The 20,930-nt window shown below is 28.8% G+C and overlaps 1 protein-coding gene across 2 annotated transcripts in view; it reads right to left on the bottom strand.

Moving 5' to 3' along the window:
• mbl (splicing regulator muscleblind) overlaps positions 1 to 20,930 on the bottom strand; it is an 89,354-nt gene that overhangs the window by 28,195 nt on the left and 40,229 nt on the right. For both annotated transcript variants that reach the window (XM_040709688.2, XM_040709687.2), the window contains exon 2: positions 3,306 to 3,408. In XM_040709688.2, the coding sequence (XP_040565622.1) occupies positions 3,306 to 3,408 (103 nt within the window). The remainder of the gene's footprint in view (positions 1 to 3,305; positions 3,409 to 20,930) is intronic.

Genomic DNA, 20,930 nt, shown 5'->3' with positions numbered 1-20,930 from the left:
ATTTCAACGATATTAGTCACCATAAAATAACGATAAGGACCGGTCTTAGGATTTGAACATTTTATTAGGACTGTACTGATAGGACTGCAGTCTTTTTAGTTTTTTTAATCGAACACTAATAGTGGATATCGAGGAATGGGAGAGATCTATCAATGTACTACTTTATTTCTTGTGTCATCCTGAAAAAAGGATTAGGTGTATAATGGGGGGGGAGGATTTCTAGTTTTTCTAGTTACAGCCATGCACCATGTAGATATAGATTCTCTTCTCTTATTTTCTTTATTATATTTTGTAAACATACACAATACATAAGCATATATATACATATACAATGTAAGTATGCCTCTGTTATTATTTCATTTTTCTTACATACACAAAAAAAAAAAATATTAACAAATATTTATGCAAAAATGCATTGATAAAATATAGAAATATAATAGTATTAAGAAAAGAAGGATAAGTCAAAATTGTGTACACATTAAGGGATACGATGTACATAGATCTATATATGGTAAATACAATACCCTACAGTACTCACACATATCAGGGCTTCTCAGTTCCCATGATATAATTGATTAAATTGCAGGACCTTTTTTGTAAATAATTAACGCAGCAAAATTTAAGTTTTTGTTTTGTATATTTTTGGAAGAATGAATATATATTTTTTGTTTGTATTACACAATTATTCTTAATTTGATCATTATCAGTTATGGTTCGAAGGTTGAGCGTTTTTGAGCGTGTGGATCCCGTTTTTCTGAATTCCATAACCCAATCCCACCCTCATTCAATGAGTCATTATGGAATAATTAAATGCAGATTTTCCCAGGAATATAAATATTTAGTGTAGGTGTAAATACCCGAGAAGTCCCTGTAAAACGATATCTCAGCAAAAAAACCATAATACCTATTTGATGTAATATATTTATTTAAGGGGTGTCAACATAAAAATAATCTTAAACAAAAATCAAGAAAATGCCCAATTATGGTTTACTTCTAATATTCATACAGCTCAATTTCTCATAGAGATATTAAAGTCAATACATAATTTTTATTCAAATTTCCGGGATGATTTAAGATACACAAGAGTTTTAGCTATAGTTTAAAACTTTCATTTGATATATGATACTTCTATCGCCCCCCCGATATGGTCTTATAAATAAAATCTATCAATTTTCATTCTTTCATTGTGAACATCAATTTTGGTCATTTTAAATGGGTGCCATTTGAGGCTCCTTTAAATGGTTAATATGAATAATTTGATGATAGATAGTGACATTAATGTAATTTAATCATTTTTCTTGCTTTTGTGTTGACGGATAAGTTATATATACGAGTACATACTATATTTTTTCATAATTTAATAGTTATTTGGATTGATTAAAAAAATTAGCATATTTAAAACATTTCTCAAAAAGGCACACCCACTTACTTTTACATGCATAACCAACCATTTACTTTGTATACACATATTTGTTTAAGAAGTCCCGTAATAATAATTTATGAGCCTCCTTGACCTTAGGAGTACTACTACACCCATACATAGGCACAAGGAATTCAATTTTGAAAAAAAAAAAAAAAAATGTAATTTATATCAAAATATATGAGGTTCCTAGATGAATTTGATTTATGTACTACTTGCTATATATAGTACTAACTGGTTATGATAAATGTTTTACTACATAGGTTCAACCAAACTTGACAAACCAAGGATCTTTTTAATTCCTAAATGCGTCATATATGTACTTATGTATAGTGTTGATTTTAGGTCTGAAAGTCCTAGATCGTTTTGATCTTTGTTGGATCAATAAAAAAAAACTCTTTAAATAAGTTTGGCTATAAGGACAAATTGAGAACCCGATTTGACAAAACTTCAATTTATGTTTATGGTATATCAGTTGGCCCTTTAATGTTTCGATATATTTTTTAATCCAAGTTAATTTATTGGGGAAACAAACTCTAGAAAATAACAGTTTCTTGTAAAAATAAATATATTGTGAGCCTGAGAGATAGCATTTCAGCTGTCGATATTTGAATTTTTGGGAAGAGGGTGAGTTATGAAGAATTTAAAAGACACTCGATCTTTGATTTATGAATGGATCGATCCTCTGTGAAAACTATATCTTTAAAATAGTTCATAAATCTCTTCGATTCATACCGTCAAAGTCATCCAGACAATTGTTTAATCAACAAGTCATCGAAGTTTATGGGCTTTGTTTCGCTTTGTTGTACTTCGGTAATATAATTTTACAACTTGGCCTTTTAAGGATTCATTATTTTTAATTCAATATATACAATTGGTTCTTCGAAGCACTCAACCCGCTGAATTAACCTCGTTTAAATTAACTAACTTTTCCTTTAAAGACGAGAAATTGCCTAACACCAAATTAAGGAATTTTTACTAGAAAATTTAATACTATTTTTATAAACAGTTTTGGTTTTTGAAATTATTTTCAAAAAAATAATTTTCTGCGAATAGCTGTAGATTTTTGAAATTTTTTCCAAAAATTGTAAAATTTAATTTTTGAAATTTTTTTCTTAAAATTTTTATATTTGAAACTTATTTTTTACATATTTTATGAAGAGATGTGGAATTTTAGCAAATTTTTTCAGAAGGGCTATGGATTTTTTATTTTCTTTTTAAATTTAATTTTTTGTAAATATATATGGATATTATTTTTTTTTTGTAAAAAACAGTAATAGATACATCGAAAGCTGAGTTTAAAGAAATACGCAGGAGTTATTGATGTTTTGAAGTTAAGCCCCAAAAAATGACATGAAACATTCCAATTGAAGAATTTACAAAATTTTACAATACTTATATATGTATAATGTAATGATTTAAATTCCATAAGATGTTCAATATATGTAACATATATAGTGTGTAATTTTACAATTAGAAAAAAAGAAAATGACAAATAGAAAAATATTATACGGCACATTAAAAGTTCAAGTCACCATCAGTCGTAGATACATAATAAATATTTTATTTTTATTTCATTTATAGTTGTAAATTAAAATGAGATAATTTAAAAAGACTTTATTTGACATGGAAATCCCACTTGTAGGTACTCAATATAGGCAAATCGAATATAAAAAGTCATCAAATATCTAAAAAAATTTTGTCATTATTTGCAAAATAAATAAATAAGCACCAACAATCTATACAGGCCATCACATTTGATATTAGTTTACACTAGATACTATTAGTTATCATCCCCTTAATCCTCTTTACTCAAAGATGGGATAAAGTAAAGAATATAATAATATATCTGTTATTAGATACTGGTAAATAATAAGTAACTTACCTTAATGCTATCGTAACAAGCCGTTACTTTTCCATTTTGAACTTCAACATTTGTCGTTGGATGTGCAAATTTGCATTCGGCATCTGAACGTGAACATCGATTTCTGTAATAACAAAACACAAAAGGAATTAATAAAAACCAAATATTTGATACTAAAGGTAGTATTTATCACTCATAATATATAAAAATAAACTAAGATATGTTTTTCATATAGAGAGGACGATGTGAAAATTATATTCATTTTTTTTTCCAAAAATAGGTTTTAAACCTCTTTTAGTAAAGAACTAAGATATTTTACCGCCCGATATTAATGAAAATGCTTTTTATTCCTACATTTTATCGCCAATACTTTTCATTATGCTCTTAAAACATTAAATCTGATTTTATACAATTCTTTATTTATCTTAATGATTCCTTCTTTAGGAGTTATTTGTATATTTAGCAATTTTTAATAGAAGTTTATTGATTTTTTAAATTAGTGTTTTTACTATACGAATAACAAATTATATTTGGTTGAAACCCCAAGCTTATGTTCTCTTAAATTATTTTAAAATAAGGATTTATTTTTTCTCGATCTCTTATATTCATATAGATATTTTTAGCATTTTAATTAATACTTAAAAGTCAACAAAATGATACAAAATTAATATAAACTAGTCATTATAATTGTTCAACTGTTGATCATGTAGTAAAATACCTTTTTTTTTTGGTTTTTAAAACAGAGGGTTAATAAACTTTATAGTACTCTGTATTTTAAATATTTATTTACATTTATAACGTTTACTTCACTGTACAACATATTTTTTGTCAAATAATCACCCATTACTATTGACTGAAGCTCTACACCAGGGATCAGCAATCTATGACTATGTAGTTAGTGTTTTTTTTACCATTATTGTTGATAGTGGCACACTCGTTGATTATAAATGTTGAAGTTGGCATTTCATGCCTCAAAAGGTTGCCTTCCTATGCTCTACATATTAAAATAAGTATATTTTTTTAATTAATATTTTTATTTTCCTATTATGTATAAAAGTTTGATTAAATACAATTGAATATTTACAAGTTGTATGATTCTAATATTAAATAATAGAAACCAACATTAATGTGTAAATACTTCGTTAGTGAATCTCGCAACCTCTCATATCCGAATGGGAACATGAAAAATTTAAAAAAAGGCTCAAAATCAGTTCGCCAATTATTTTTCCTAATAATGGAAGTATTATTCAATAATATTGGGAATTTTTCATAGATTAACAAAGGCTAATTTAAATTCAACCGATCAACATTCAAAACATTAATAGAGAGAGAAATAGCAGAAACATTGACAGTTGACAACAAATGTAAGGTAAATTTTAATGTTAGAGATGTAATGACCTGTGTAGTAATGAATATTAGAACTTAGATAATTATACAATCACATTTACTTTTTATGAAATTTGGCATTATTAATCTCATCTACAAATTTACTACAATAATACCATCTATAATAAACATAAAATCAGAGAAAATAGTCAAGATTTGCTTTTGAAAAAGGAACGATTTCTTAGTTATTATCCCACGGATCTGTTTATTTATATTTTAATATGGATTGTAATATGTGTACATATATAATTACACATTTATAATATAATATTTTTGATTTCAAGTAACATACATAGGTATGTTTCAAAAACTTTAAGGTTAAAGTCTTGTCAAGTAAAATCATTTATAACTTGAAACCTACAATTAGCAACCATAATTATTAATACAATTACTATTAATAATTATAGATGATTACTATCCAAGTATGGACATGATTTGAACAACTATTTATTATTTATCCTATGTCCACAAATGTACATGCTACTCCTTAAAAAATTTAATAGATACTCGAGATGGATTTTGGTCTGGACCGGTCGTATATTAAAAAAAAAAATCACTAAAGACCGAATCGATAAAAAAGTTTAATTTTGGATCGGGTCTCAACACTACCGGGTAGGTATTATAAAATACATCACTTAACTAAATTCAAAATATGTTGATACAAATAATAATTTAGAAGTTTAATACTATGTTAATTAACCATTTACTTAACAAAATATTTATTAATTTATATATTTTGAAAGATAATAGGAAAGATAAATGGCAAAGGAAAATGACAAAGTGTAAACAAATGGCAAAATCCTTTTAAGCAGATACATATAAATAGGTAATGAACGTGTACTATTTATCAAAACCTTTATAAAACAAAATAGGTATGCACGTATTTAAATATATTTTTAAATCTATACATCAGTTATCCTTTAATATTGGTAACTTATCGTCAGGACATCAGTTATATAATCAAGAATTATTCATTATTATTCCTAGCCTAATTCAATATTTTTAATTTTTTTTTCTAAATTTACCATAACATGTACATCATTTGTCAAACGAACTTTTAATGCTCAGGCTTATTTTTATATATGTTCAAAATTATATTTATGAAATAATGGAAGGGAGTAGAATGGAGGTTGCTTATTTCTTAACTATTTTCTTTTCTAAAACCAGTGGTACAAAAGTAATATAAAGCCCACCACATCCCCAGTTATGTCAAAGAATTTTCTTAGGTGTCAGTATAATATAATGTTCTTTTATACGGTTGAGTAGTTTATAATGTGATAAAGAGCGCGAGGAGAAGGCAAGACTGACACATAGTATACGCCTGAATTAATACCCTTGTTAATATCAGTTTCCTGTTATATGGTTTTGAAGGGAGAAAATGAATTACTGGCTATAAAAGGAGAACCTTTCACATTTGAAATAGCATTAGTGCAGGAAAAATATTGTAATTATAATTAAATTATTATTCATTTTTTAAACAATTTATATCTAAGATAGCCGAGAATGCTTCCTTCTGAGGGATAATTTAACACCACGACGGTCTATTAAATAATGAACAATAAAAAAGAAAGATCACTATCCAAAACTGTTTATCCTTATCTAATTTATAGAGGTAGTTTTTTCATTACAAACTACTCAACTCTACTTATACCCTACGTCAGTTTTTTTAAAACTGTACCAATTTACATACTTTTTTTTCTTTTTGTCATTTGTTCCAGTGCCATTTATTCCTGTCCTCATTTTGAAATATACGTACAAGATTTAACAATGAATCAAAAGGAATCCAATTGATATAATATATATTTATGTACATAGAATGGTCATGATCAGTGATCAACATCCTGTGTATAATTGGTATATTAAAAAAAAGCGAGAATCAACTTAGTAACTCTGAAAATTTGAGGAATGATTTGGAGGAGATTAGCTATTATCAGCTGTAACAAGGAAGGAGGGGAGAAGGAAATAAACAAGGATACTGGCTAGAATTACTCCGATGCCGATACCCAATTCTACTCTGAGTCCAACAAGGACTTTAAGATTATAAATTTGCAACACATCCTCAGTAATGTTTAGTCAGGTTTGAATATAATAAAATCTCTTTAGGAAAGGATGCAAACTACTCAGGAATGAAATAATAATGACAACTATTAAGAAGAAGAAAATTTATTCACCAAAAAAACGAGTGAGCTAAAAAATTTATATCACTAATCATGATGGTAAAGATGTTATCAATATATTTTCTTTTTTTCCTTGATTCCTTCTGATTCTCTCATCATCAGCACAATAAACTTTTGACAGATAAAAAAAGATTTGAGCTTTATATAAATATATACAAACGTATGATAAATACTCATCTTGTAAAACATCAATCAAGAAACAGCTCAGCAAAATAATTGAATAATGTAAATGTAACTTGAACAATTTCAAACGCACTCGAAAAGTAATTTTTGTACATATGCATGTATGTACATTGTGACAGATTACTCTACGTAGGTATAGTACAATGTTCATATATTACGTTATATTCAAATTTCAGTGGCAGTTGATTCATATCTTACATTACACATATACTTATTTATGTAGGCACTAGGCATAAATAAATATATTTTGCAAAAGGCGTTTTATATTTGGTAAAATGCATAAAATAAGGCATTAGGTTTTTATGACACTAGATTTATTACTAAATGTCTAATCCACAATTATATAAAAAATGTAGCTCTCTTTTTGCAAATACATTTTCTATTTATTTTATCGTAGATATTATGACAAGTGTTTGATCTTTTTAATAAAGTGATATAAATTTGATAAAAATATACATGAAAAATTGTCATTTCAAAACCAAGTAATAATTTTATGAAATTATTGTTTTAAATTTTGGAATAAAAATGTATATGGTCGTCTAAAACGGAACACTCCTTTCAATTTTACGCCATGCACATATTCGAGATTTTATTGGGTTTTAACCGGTTTATACTTCGAGGCAAGGGTATTGACTAGTTATAAACAAAACTCCAGCAAAATCTAAATAGTAACACTTAAACAACAGCCGATAATATGGAGAGACGTCGAGTTGTAATTTTGGAACTTTCCGCACGGGGAAAAATCCTACTGAAATTGCCAAAGTTCTGAACTGCAGCCGCACCACCGTTTACAGCGTGGTCGCCAAAGGGAGTCCTGAGGCGACCACAACATCTAAGTTAAGGCCTCGAAGGTCGGACAAAATGGTTGCTTCAGTGAAAAAGTCTGTCGAGGACAAGAGAGGCAAGGTCACCGTCAGCGGCCTCTCGAGGGAGTTCAACGCCAGCAGAAGAACCATGGACCGGCTATCTTGGCCTTAAGGTCTACAAGAGAACCCCTCGTCAAGCTTACAAGCATGTAGGCAAGGAAAAACGCCTAAAATTTAAAGGAATGCTCAGTTTTAGACGCACACACCTGTATATTAGGGTCACCAAAAGTCCTCTTTTTGCATTCTGCTCACAGCCCTTGGGACTTTATATTAATATAAATTTACGATAAATCCAGTTTTTGTGGATTAACCTAAATGGTATTAGATTGAAAATACAAGTCAAATTAGAAATGACGAACGACCAAATATATTTTTTTTAAATAACAAGCTCAAAAATATAAATATTTTAGATATTATTGAGAAGATGAACTATTTTTTCAGTTATTAAAAATCGCTTTTGTTTATAACGTTATTTTATTTTCACTTGTTTTTCGTTTTTTTTTATATATTTTGGTTTTTGATTTTCTTATTTTTATCATTGTATCTTTTTTGCTTGTTTCATACTATGAAAAATCTGTGTGGTTTATGCTAAGATTTTTACTTTGGAGATGCTTATATTTGTTGGGAATAAAGATACACCAGCTGGTCGAAAAGAAAAAAAAATATATACCCAACATTATATACCGGGTGTTCGAAAAATCTCTGAACACCCTGATTGTGTTAAAAATATCCATGCACAACAGATCAGAATGAGGTTGTACAGGAAAATATGAAAAAAAACAACTTATCTATTTACCCATTATAAATATTGTTATTTGTGAATTTGATTTACAACAGTTTCAAGTACAGTCTCTGAACGAAGTTGGAGGGCAGGACACATAGTTTAGAAGTATAAGTCTTAGACATCCTCCTCTAATGGGACTCTGCATAGACTTTGAGGTTGTTGATGTAGCTATAGCTGATTCTACAGGCTTTGGACTCAATATACCACCATATTGAAATTTCTTAAGGATTCATATCAAGGGACAGGGGAGGCCAAGAGTGATTGGGCTAGAAATGCATCTTTTCATCTATCTCTTTTCTTTTTTGGTAAACCAATTCCAGCCAACACCTTATGTTTTTCCCATCCTCGATAAATTTTCTGACCTTTATACTGTATGGCGATTAACCTTCAAGCGACTTAACAATGTCAGAGTTACTATGGCCGGTGAGGATCAAAGTGGCATACTCTAACCTTTTTTTTATTTATTTGTAAAATATAAGAATGTTACACCACTTTTCCTTAGCTAAGAAATCCAGCTTCGACTGATATAAAAGGAAAAACTTCATAGGAACTTTACAAAACCTCTTTTTCGTGATGTACTTGGTCAAATATTGTTCCAACGCTTATATATACATATATGTTTAATGAATATATTGCTTGATATACTCATAGTTCAAAGAAAGCAATCAGATTAATTTCTCTCTCTGCATACCTTCTCTCCATATCACACTAACACTCTAAGCTCCACATCAATGAAGTTATGACATCAATTAAAATGGTTGGAGATATAATTAAATACGGCATTATAAAACAGATCAATTGTACAATTTGCTTATACAAGTTTCAGCTTGTAACCAACAAAGCCAAACAGCTAACAAATACATAAACTGCTCAACTTTCAATACATTGTCATAACGTATGTTCGTATTATTCGAACATATAATAATAAAATAGGAACATTTTGTATTGGGATATATACAAATAACTCTTAACAATAAACGATGTTGAATAGATAGATAGACAGGCATTTTAGGCAGTTGGGGGTAATAATCTTTTCATACAGTATTTTGCATCTCATCATGATTAAGATTGATTTATCTAAGTAATATAATAAGCAAACTCTTCATACAAACATCTATGTACGAGTTTTTGCTTCAATTGCTCCTCCTCAGAGCATGAATACATAATATATCAATGTATAAATATATACAAGAACTTTATTCGACTATTGAGAAAATAGTCTCGACTCTCCGTCCTCATTGACCCAATTTTCCTTCGGTCATAATGTGCGAGTAAAATATTCGTGGGCAAGTAATCGGCCTGTGCAATTTGATTCATGCATACATACATAATACATATATCAATGGCTTAATGTTGTTACTATTATGTTTCAAAACAGCACCTGTCTAAGTAAGAGCTAAAGTAGAAAATAGACGATAAGATTGAATTTGTAGATATTCTACCTATATAAATGCAGACAAAAACACAATGAAAATATTTTATCTACATACATATGACCTCGAATTGAGCTCAATTATTATTATTTTATATATAAAATAACAGATACATTTATAAGAACTATTCAAGTAGGTACAATTTTTTTACAAATGTAGGTGTCTTTAAATAATATAACTCATAGTTTGACAAGGAATTGACCAATATTGTGAGCTTTTTATTTCTCAACTTTTTTTCAAATTTTGATTACGACTAGCTTGGGGGAAAGTTGACATGTCATGTTGTTAGGAAATTTCATTGTTCTATAATACCATCTTTAGGTCGTATATCTCGAGCAAAGTTCGAAAATAGGGAAAAATTATTTTATAATTAATAAAGATTTAATTTTTGAAATAAAACCATTTCAAAAGTACATTTTTCTTACAAATATACACCATTTTTGTTTCTTACCACAACTTATAGATCACAAAGGGAGAATAAAATAAGGAAATTTCACTATCAACCTTTCTATTGTGAAAATGTAAAAAAACCTAACCAACCAATATTAATTACGGACAATTAAACTTGTAGAGTCATATATGACCTCCTATGAGAGGTTCTATTCAAATAATATACGTAACAATGTCTCGCTCTTTTGACAATACGTTAAAAAAAATAAAAATAGAAGAGTCATCATTTATCAAAAAAAAAAAAAAAAAAAATCCTGACATTTAATAGAAGAGTGCTACTTAGAAAAATACATTTATAAATAGTGATTAAAAGTTAAATATCCATTATAAATACAAGTGTACGGACAATTTGATTGTTAACCTCATCACTCATTGAATTCATAGACTTTTTTTTTTCCCCTTTCAACTTTTGGCATTAAGTAGTATTCGTATGTACTTATAAATATACATATTGGCATCACTATATAGAATTGACGTCTCTCAATGAATATTTAAACATCTTTTTGATCATCCAATCAAAATACATATATATATACTTAATTTTTTTTTTTTTTTATAAGTCAATGTATATATATCTAAAGAGGGGCACACCTTAAAAGCCCCTCTTACAAAACAAATTCTAAAAAATGAGCAATAACCATTGAATATAATTGGAATGTATGAAAGAGGGAAATAAAAAGAAGATTAATGGCACTGTTTCATTCAATGTATGTAATTATGAAGAATCCAGCTGAAACAATCTTATAAATTAGACACAAAGCAAGAAATGTATGAGGTGATGATGAGGACGGAAGGGGGGAACAAAACAAGGGATTAAAAAACGATGTGTTTTTCTTATTTATTAATAAAATAAATAAATTCTTTCCATTTTTGTCCTTGAGATGCACCTTGCATTTAATCCTTCCCCAGCATTCTTAAGATATTACTTGCTATTTAGTCAACTTTAAAAAAGAAAAAGTAAAAACATCAAAAATGAGTTATGAGTATGTGTTAAATATATGTATATCTTTAAAGTCTTGTTAGGTACATGGGATGTCTAGCAGAGGATTGAGACGAATCATTATTTTGAAAGGGTTGTGAATTGGAATGTATGATTCCAGATTTTAAATAAATATTCAACAAAAGATTTAAAATTGCAATATCCCCTTAGGACATGACTATTTTATCTCAGTAACAATAGTGCAATAAACGAAGTATATTATAGGTATTGTACGTTCTACGTCATTGAATTCCCTTATTATATATATATCAAGACTTGGGCAAACTTTTTAATGATAAGCCCACGTTAATTAACTTGATATTTTTACAGGGGTTTCATTTCGAAAACCCCAATAATAAATGTTATACTAATTAAAATATTAGATATGTAAATAAGGCGAAATATAATTGTTTATGAAGAAAAAAATTGATTTTTTATGATGGTAACAACGCCTAAAATTTTATATCGGCTCTCAATTTTTTACTTTTTTACATTTTATTATGAAGTGTTTGGAGTGATTGAGCATGAATCAGCTATTTTAAAGCTATGAACTATGAGTTCAATGAAAAATAGTACTACAATGAGGTAGAATTGGACAACTACCATCTATCTAATATTGGGTATTTTTTCTTTCTCTTTTTGAAGAAGAAAAGGTTGAGATATACAATAAAAATATTGCTATGTATTTTATTAGTTTATATTCAAAACTATTTAATCGTATACATTATATTTGAATATGATTAATAATCACTTCATAAAACTCTTTGAGAAAACATTTCCAACCTGTAGTTTCACATTTCCCATTCTAGAATATACATTTGATAATGATGTATATTAGTCAAGCCTGGAATCGGTATCAATTTCAGTTTGCTACTGCAGTAATATAATCGAGAATCGCCCTTTTTTCGAAATCGTCTAGTCCTAGTCCAGTACGTATTTTTCCCCCCAGAAAAAAAGAAAGTATCAGGACATTTTAAGAGAGGAAAATAAATATTACTAAAATTAATTAAAAAGTAAAATTGTCCATCATCAAGTCATTTATCTATGTATATGTTTGTATATACTTATTTGATGAATAGCGTAATATCATAAGGCAGTATCAAGTAAAAATAGTATTGGGTTCAAGAAATACTCAAACTCAAATTCGACTTCACTAAAGTTGAAAATTTTGAAAAATTACTCAAACTAGCCCCGTATATTTTTGTAAACTTTAACTCGAATAACACAATTTTAAAATATTCGAGTATACGTGAATCAAATTTATAGTAGTTTATTCTTAATTAATATTAGTGAGTAATTTCTTGATATCACAAAGAGCTCTCACCTATCAGGGGGAATTTTTTTAATTCTAACATTAATTGAAATAAGCTAATCAGAGTGGCACCTTGATTTTTGAATTTCTGAAATTGCCTTATATTAAACAATTGCATGATCCGTTGAAGGAAAAACTGCTTTTATAAACTTGTTAATGCAAACCATTAAATATTCATCAATTCAAGAGCTACGTCGGTTCCATTAAAGATAATTTTATCTACGACTGGAGAAATAATATTGAAATATAATTGGTAGTAGAATAACGGGAGAAATGTTTTTTACCGGCCATGAAAACCTAAACAAAATCATCCTTGGAGTGGCATGTAGAATCAATCCCTTATATAAATATTTCATTCCATATAATTGGTGTCAAATAATATATAGGTACCTCATCAACAAGCTAATTCAATTGCATCTTATTTAAAAATGTGTTGAGAGTTACAATTGTAAGTCCTTTTTGGACTCAAGAGTAGAATTGAAGATCGAAGTCGAAGAAATTCTTACCTATGGCCTTGCTCATTCTCCCTCCTCGTCCCAGCTGCTTATAGCTAATATAATGAAACGTCAAGAAAGCTGAGCTGCACTTCTCCATAAAATTCTAAAAATTGTCAGTATTACCATGTTGATTTTCGTTTTTTTAACATGCCCAAAATACACAGGATTTTCATCACTGCTCCATAAGTCTATAATTAAGAACGCAAGCTCTAGGAATTCACTTTTTAAATTGAAATTCACAATGGGAAGACAAAAATTGATACATCAAGGTTAAAAGCAATAAAGTTACCTCTTCTGTGTCGCTGCAAACGTGATATTTTATGGGGGAGGGGGAAGTTGCTTCGTAAACTAATAAATCTACTTAAGCTAAAAGGTACGTTTGGAGATTTTGTTTTATAGTTATGCTCAATCTAGGAACTTGTTATGGAAAAAATGAAAAAAGCGGTGGGAACCCTACTCGTAAAAGTAAATTGTAACATAAAAATAAAATCACTTAACGTACACTACTATTCAATATAAAGATTTTATTCATATCTATCTAAATAAATAAATTATACATCCATCCATAGATTCATAACTTTTTATAATAATAATATGAACTAAAATAGCACCTTCAAATCATTTATCAACTATGGGAAAATTGCCACATGTTGATATTCTATTTCATAAAAGGATAAAATCATTGCTACTTATTATTCAATGATTTTTTTATAAAGTGCCGCACATGGGAGAAGAAATATTTTGAAGCTTTAAGGGTCAAGCCAAGTAATCCTTATTCCTTCATTTCTATGTATATACTTATTACTTAGCAACAATTCCCTTTGTTATTTATGAATGATCATAGAAACGAACGTCGTCGTGCGAAAATTACGTAATAAAAGAGGAAGGAACGAAAAAAAAAAGAAGAAAGAAATGGATTCAACTTAAACAAAGAACCACTCTTTATTACACACTGCGTAGAAATGCATAGTTGTTGTAAATATATAAGTTATACGGGGGAAATTAACATTTTGGAGTCAAAATTGGTGTCTTATACCATTTTTAATTTTAAAGGTAGGTATGAATTAAATATTTACGATTTAATTGTTCAATTGATCATAGTTACTTAAAATGACATTAAATATCATGATTTCCACTATATTACTAATTTAATTTTTCATCGAATTAGTAGTTTTTTACTTGTATTGCACACAACAATAACGTTTTATATTTTTAAATAGTTACATGGTTCACCAATGCCTATGCATGAATTAGATCACAATATGTTGCCCATATTTAAAACTGGGTTGGTCTGAAAATGGTATATTTTGATCTAAATATCCAACTTTCTTTATTTTTAAAGTACCTTTGCTTAAAATTTTGGAAATATAATGTCATTCCAAGTAAAACCAATCAAACAAAACACAGAACACATTTTTAGAATTTTGCTTTACCTACGCACACATTTTAATATGTAGTAATATTTAAGTGGAATCGAATATTTCTCTAAATACTTATTGTATATGTTCATGATATATTAAAAATTATGATATAAAAATTTGAGGGAAATTGAAATGGATATATTTCATTTTTTTGAGGTCAAAAATTGAACCTCGTGACCTTATGGGGGGGAATTCATTTTCTTGGCTAATGCTTTAAAATACACCAAAAGAATATAAAATTTATCTATTAAAGGGATTTTAAAGTAGATCGATATGTTGAAAAACATTAAAAATACAGCTATTTAAAAATAAGGTAGGCGGTGTCGAGGCCGAAACTTCAAAACCTCTAAATCCAGCACTGGAGGAAAAAAAAGTATGAAATTTTGGATTTTTGAGTTTTTAATTTTATTAAAAAATGTGCCAAATTTGAAAAAAAAATCGAAAATCATGCTGTTTTAGAGTGATTTATTTGCCTTGGAATAACCTTGTAGCTTTTTTTGGTAATTTTCAACAGAAACAACCATTAAACAGTCAAATGAACAAATCATTCCCAAAGCGGAAGATTCTATTCGGTGTTACTGATATAAGACATAAGATTTTACTCTATATTTTGTACTGTTGTCATAACAATGTTTTCTTTTGTACGATGATTACTTTAGGATAGTTTATAAATAGGCATGCCTTCAGTTTGAGATGCGATTTTTTGCAAAAATATATTCTTACATTTAAAAAAATTATAAGTAATATTCACTCACAAAACATTCACTCTTACCCCCCCTCCTCTCTCCCATTTTAAAGATATTTCCTAAAATATATATCTATGCATGTTGTATGAGACACATATTATGTATAATAACAGAGAGAAAAGCAAGAAGCAGCAGTAGTAGCACTGAGCTAGATTTTATGTACTCACGTCGTTAAGGAAAGTAGAAAGAAATAGAGCAATATCTAGAGGGTGGTGCTTTACAATAATTTCTACATTTATTGAAATGACAATATAAAATGTTCCTATAAAGGGTTCTCATTTCCAGAAAACGCATTTTTAAATATCCGAATCCCGGGAAATAATGGAATCCAATTATTAAAATAAAACACTCCAAAATTTAAATATTTCTTTATCTGCGAGGGTAGTTTGAAGAGTTTCCTATCTCAAAGTGAAGTGAGCAGCACTCACATATTAAAACAAGTCACATCTATCTACTATATATTGGCTGACTCACCATAGTTTTAGCCATTTTTGGACGTGTAGTTGTTATGTAACAGTCATTTGAGGTATTTTTTTTTTTTTGTGAAAAAAATTTCTTTCTTTTGTTCGACATAGTTTCCTTGTAACTTTACAAACTTCTCCAGCGATGCTTCCATCTTTGTAACCTGCCCCGTCTGTAACTTTTTTGGAAGAAGTGTGTAGAGTTATATGGGGACTATTTCGAAAAATGAAATAAAAATTTATAATTTTTTTCACAAAAACACTCACATCAACTCACTCAAACGACTGTTACATGACAACTGCACATCCAAAAATGGCTGAAATTTTGGTGAGTAATTCTCAAGAGATGGTAGATAGATGTGACTAGCTTTTATTTACAAGTGCTGTCATGTTCATGCTGAGGTCTGAAACTTTTCAAAACACCATCGTATTTGTTGTAGTAAAAAGTAATCATTATTTTTAATGGATCTATTTTTTTGGATATTTTTTCTATTAATGTTTATCTCCTTGGCAATCAAACCAGTGCTTGAATGACGGTCGGACTCAAAGATTTACATAAATTTATTTATATATTTTTGACAAATGGCCTCCCGGAGTGTAGTGCATCTTTGACATCAAAATTACAGGATTGGAATTGACGAAACCACAATTGCGCATGATTGGCGGTTATAATGTCAGTAAAATAATCACTATTTACATTTTCAGCTGCATTGCTTTTGCTTTTGCCTTTATCTAAGAAAAAATGTAAGATGTCGCGTATTTTCTCTGTGCTTGTTTCCTTTTTTGACATGCACTCAAACAATAATGGGTCAAACAATCAGAAAAAAAATATAACGAAATCATATCTTTCTAACGCCATCCAGCGTAAGCCGATTTGTTCGATGCGACATAAGATACCCATTACTATAGATAAACTATTGGACAATCGAGATTTAATTTCACTACACATGTTATATGAATAAGAAAGTTTGTATAACAGAAATATATCATCAATTTTCTTTGTTTGATCATAATTACTGATTGTGATTGTTGTAAATGCTGTAAACGGATTCAGAATTGCAATTAAAAATAGTTAATTAAAAAGTGATGAAGAAGTTAGTTTTTTAGTGGATCATATATACTTATTATGTTTTATATTATGAAATAATTAAATGCGGATTTCTTTTATGTGTAAAACCCCCCCAAAAATCCCTGGAAAACGGGTTGCTGAGATAGAAGCGCTAGTATGTACATATTTAAAACACAATATTATTTACTAAAAACACAAAGAATAAGTTTTCTTTAAACAAAAAATTAATAATTTATACATTAATGATCATCATTATATATGAAAGTTTGCATATTACATCATAGTCAACATAGATGAAATATTATATAATTACTCATTATCTTGGCCTTCTTAATTACCCATTTGTTTTAACATCTATATTTGCAAACTATTTATTTATTTGCAACGTATGCAAAAAAAACAAGGACAAAGTTTTTCATATATATATTTTATTTAAAATGACCCTCAATTTCTTTTTCTGTACATGATAGTCGTCAACTATGACAACTTGCAATTGTCCTCAAAACCCTCCCAAATGACAAATAAATATACTCATTCCGCAAATCCTAGTCTAACGGCAATCTGCTTTAAGTGTGTAAGCACACTAAATGGCCATATCAAGTTTTTGAATTTAGAATGGTTACCAAAATAAGAAACCAAATTTTAGCGGTCACAATCACTAAACAGTCGCTTTTTCAGCTTTCCTTGCCTGACCGTTTATTATAGGATTGTTTGTAGGTGGAATTGTGTACAACTATAATTCCAGGATTATGAAACTAATGTATTTAATCATTTATTTTTAAATACACCCCTATACCTTTGATTAGTGAGGAAAACAGTTTATGCCCAACCATTTTTTTAAGTTGCCAAACAGAAGAGGAAATTTTCTTCTTAACCTTTAGTCAGTATTATTTAATTCCTGAGTAGTAAACTTCCCTTTCTACTACATTATATTATACTCAAAACATGATTAAACATTTGTGTGTGCTCATCAAAGACGGAGAGTAATTATGAGAATTTGTTGCCAAGTTATAATTGTAATTCCTTGTTGGACTCAGAATAGCATTGATGATCAACATCGGAGTAATTCTTGCCTATATAGTTGTTCATTTCCTTCCCACCTCCTCACAGCTGCTTGAAACGGATCTAATAAATGCGGCATGACAGTAAAACTGCTCCTTTTTTCAATGATCATTGACAATATACATGCTTACAGAGTTACCATGTTGATTTTCGTTCATTTTTAAACAAGCATAATGCTCCCAGTTACCATCACTGCCTATGAGGGACGTTTTACTTATATTAATGCTAAATAAATGGTTTTATCTATAACAAATGTCATCAAAAAAAATTAAAATGGTGATTTTTATAAATATAAAAAATTCATTAATAGGCTAGAACTTGGGGTGCCTTATAGGCCAGATTACGAGACTAAGCCTAATTATGATATTTATTATTGTTATTAACATTAGATTGAAGGTTATTTAAATAAATTGATGATTATGTCACTGGCTGATATTTATGATGATGTCATTTAACGTAGATTTTTTTAGTTATAGGAAAACTTTTAAGTACGATTGAGACACATTTAGGATGGAACTGAACCTTAAAAATTTGTGTTCCCTACATCCCTCTGGTATCAAAATAATTACGTCCCTCCTTCAATCATCTCAACTATTTTCTATTTTATAGAAGGGAATTCAGTGTGTCTATATATATCATAAAAGCTAATTCAAGATAAATAAATCAAAGTTCCAAACATTCATCCAGACGATGAGTAGAGAAATCAACAGCTGACAAACAAATATAATAAGCTGCTGTTTATTTGTTTTGGGTGAGGCCATTATATAGATTTATATATATATCCTAATTATTGCCACATGCATAGCATGTATATTGTCAATGATATCTTAACATTCATTGATATTGTTTATAAAGCTATTTGCAAAGAAACGTCTAAATTCTGAACAATGTGATAAAAATGAATCTAAATGTTTATGTTGGATTTGAAGATAAAATGCCCATAAACAAATGTATTTATTTATTTTAATTTCCTGTGAAGCTTAGTTAGTAGCTTTATATTAAATGTAGTTTCCTATTAAATTTCACATGTATGTAATAATATTAAATATATAAATAATAATAAATGTCGTTACAATCTACAGTATATATTAAAATGAAAAAATAAGCAAAAAAACATTTAACTATTTTTTCAAAATATACACGTAAATACATGTATATTGATGCTCACTAATTAATTATTAGCGTTATGTCTCATTGACAAATTTTCTATTATTTTAAATATGACTATTAAAAATTACAATCTTACATACATATACACATATTTGTCCCATTAACAAAAAATCAAAATTAAGTATGGATTTCATTTGTATTCTTCGATATATAATTATCTTCAATCTCAATTAACAAATTATCTTGATTACTCATATTGAAAAGTAGCAAATTGAACTTGAATTTGTGGGAAATATGCATCACCACAATCAAAGAATTATAAATTGATAGATACTATTTGAAAAGGGTTGTACCGGGCTCAAATATTTCACAAAATCAAAAGAAGGTGTTAAACTGTAGCTACATTCTGGGGAATTCTTGGAAATTTGATTACAAAGCCTATATTGGACCAAAGTACATGTCTATGAAGTAAAAGAATGAAAATATTTCTTATTTTCGATTTTTGTTGAATATTGTTTTTCTGTTGACACACCTCACATCTATTTTTTTGTTGAAAAACACATTTATGATTGACATTTTCTTAATTGAATTTTCCAGGGATCTCAGTTAAAAATGAAAAATATATCACGACCTCTTTTGGAGTGTCTCGAAAAGGTATACTATGTTTTGTACGTACATATGTTTTTAGACAATGATGAATCGATGACTTTCACTCTCATCCATGTATTGCGTGAATGTATTTACAAAAAAACAAACAAAAAACACCTTCATTATTCAAACGGAGTGTCAAAATAGTAATAATAACGAATAAAACATACAAACGTATCTAATCATCCACTCTATTGTTCATTACTATTTTCAATCTTACATCATGGAGAATTAAAAATTACGTAAGAAGAACGATGTCCATATACACTATGAAAAAAACTACAAATACATCATTGGGAATGGAAAGTGAGTCATCGAATTTGCTGTATCGTCCATAGCTATAAAATATATTACTTCTGCTCCATATTCAAAAATAAGAGGAGGGGAGATGAAGTAATACCTACATATGTATAACGTTTTGTCAGTTCTTATTTATTTGATCCAGTCAAGTCCAGTCTTGGGACCGGTCCTTCAGACTGTCAGTACTAGAATTAATCTATAAAAAAAATTCAAATAAAGTTGATTGACGTCATCTAGGACCTAATTTTGTCTTTTTTAGAATTGAACTGGACAGGATTGCAGTCTTCATTCCTAAATAAGGATCAACACAACACTACCTATGTATATATCACATATTAACCTGCTGTTGGTATTAGAGAGACACGCAACTACCTCATGACAATTAAAATACAAATACTGAAGAACAAAAATATTTCATCTTATTTTTGCATAGATGACTTCCATTCCAATGACTCAACAAACAGTCAACCTCTTACACTCAGAATCAAATAGCTATCAATCATAATAGATCCCAATAGTCAGGATTAGCCCTGAACTATTGCAGACCCCCTGTGACTGAAAATTTGCATTGAATTTTGAATCTTTCTTTTTCAATGACCTTTTTTTAGAAAATAAATTATAATTTTTTTTCCAATCAGGCGCAGGCATAATGTAAGTCTTACTGCGGCTACAAGGGTTGCACCTACACTGCATACATATATCCAAGAAGGAGCACACTTAATTCTAGGAGGGGCACTGGGCATCCACAGCGCGGGGGAGAAA

The sequence above is a fragment of the Lepeophtheirus salmonis genome, chromosome 4 (assembly GCF_016086655.4).
Source record: "Lepeophtheirus salmonis chromosome 4, UVic_Lsal_1.4, whole genome shotgun sequence".
Lineage (NCBI taxonomy): Eukaryota > Metazoa > Arthropoda > Copepoda > Siphonostomatoida > Caligidae > Lepeophtheirus > Lepeophtheirus salmonis.
The sequence above is the reverse complement of the archived record's forward strand: the minus strand, read 5'-3'. Positions and strand labels throughout refer to the sequence as shown.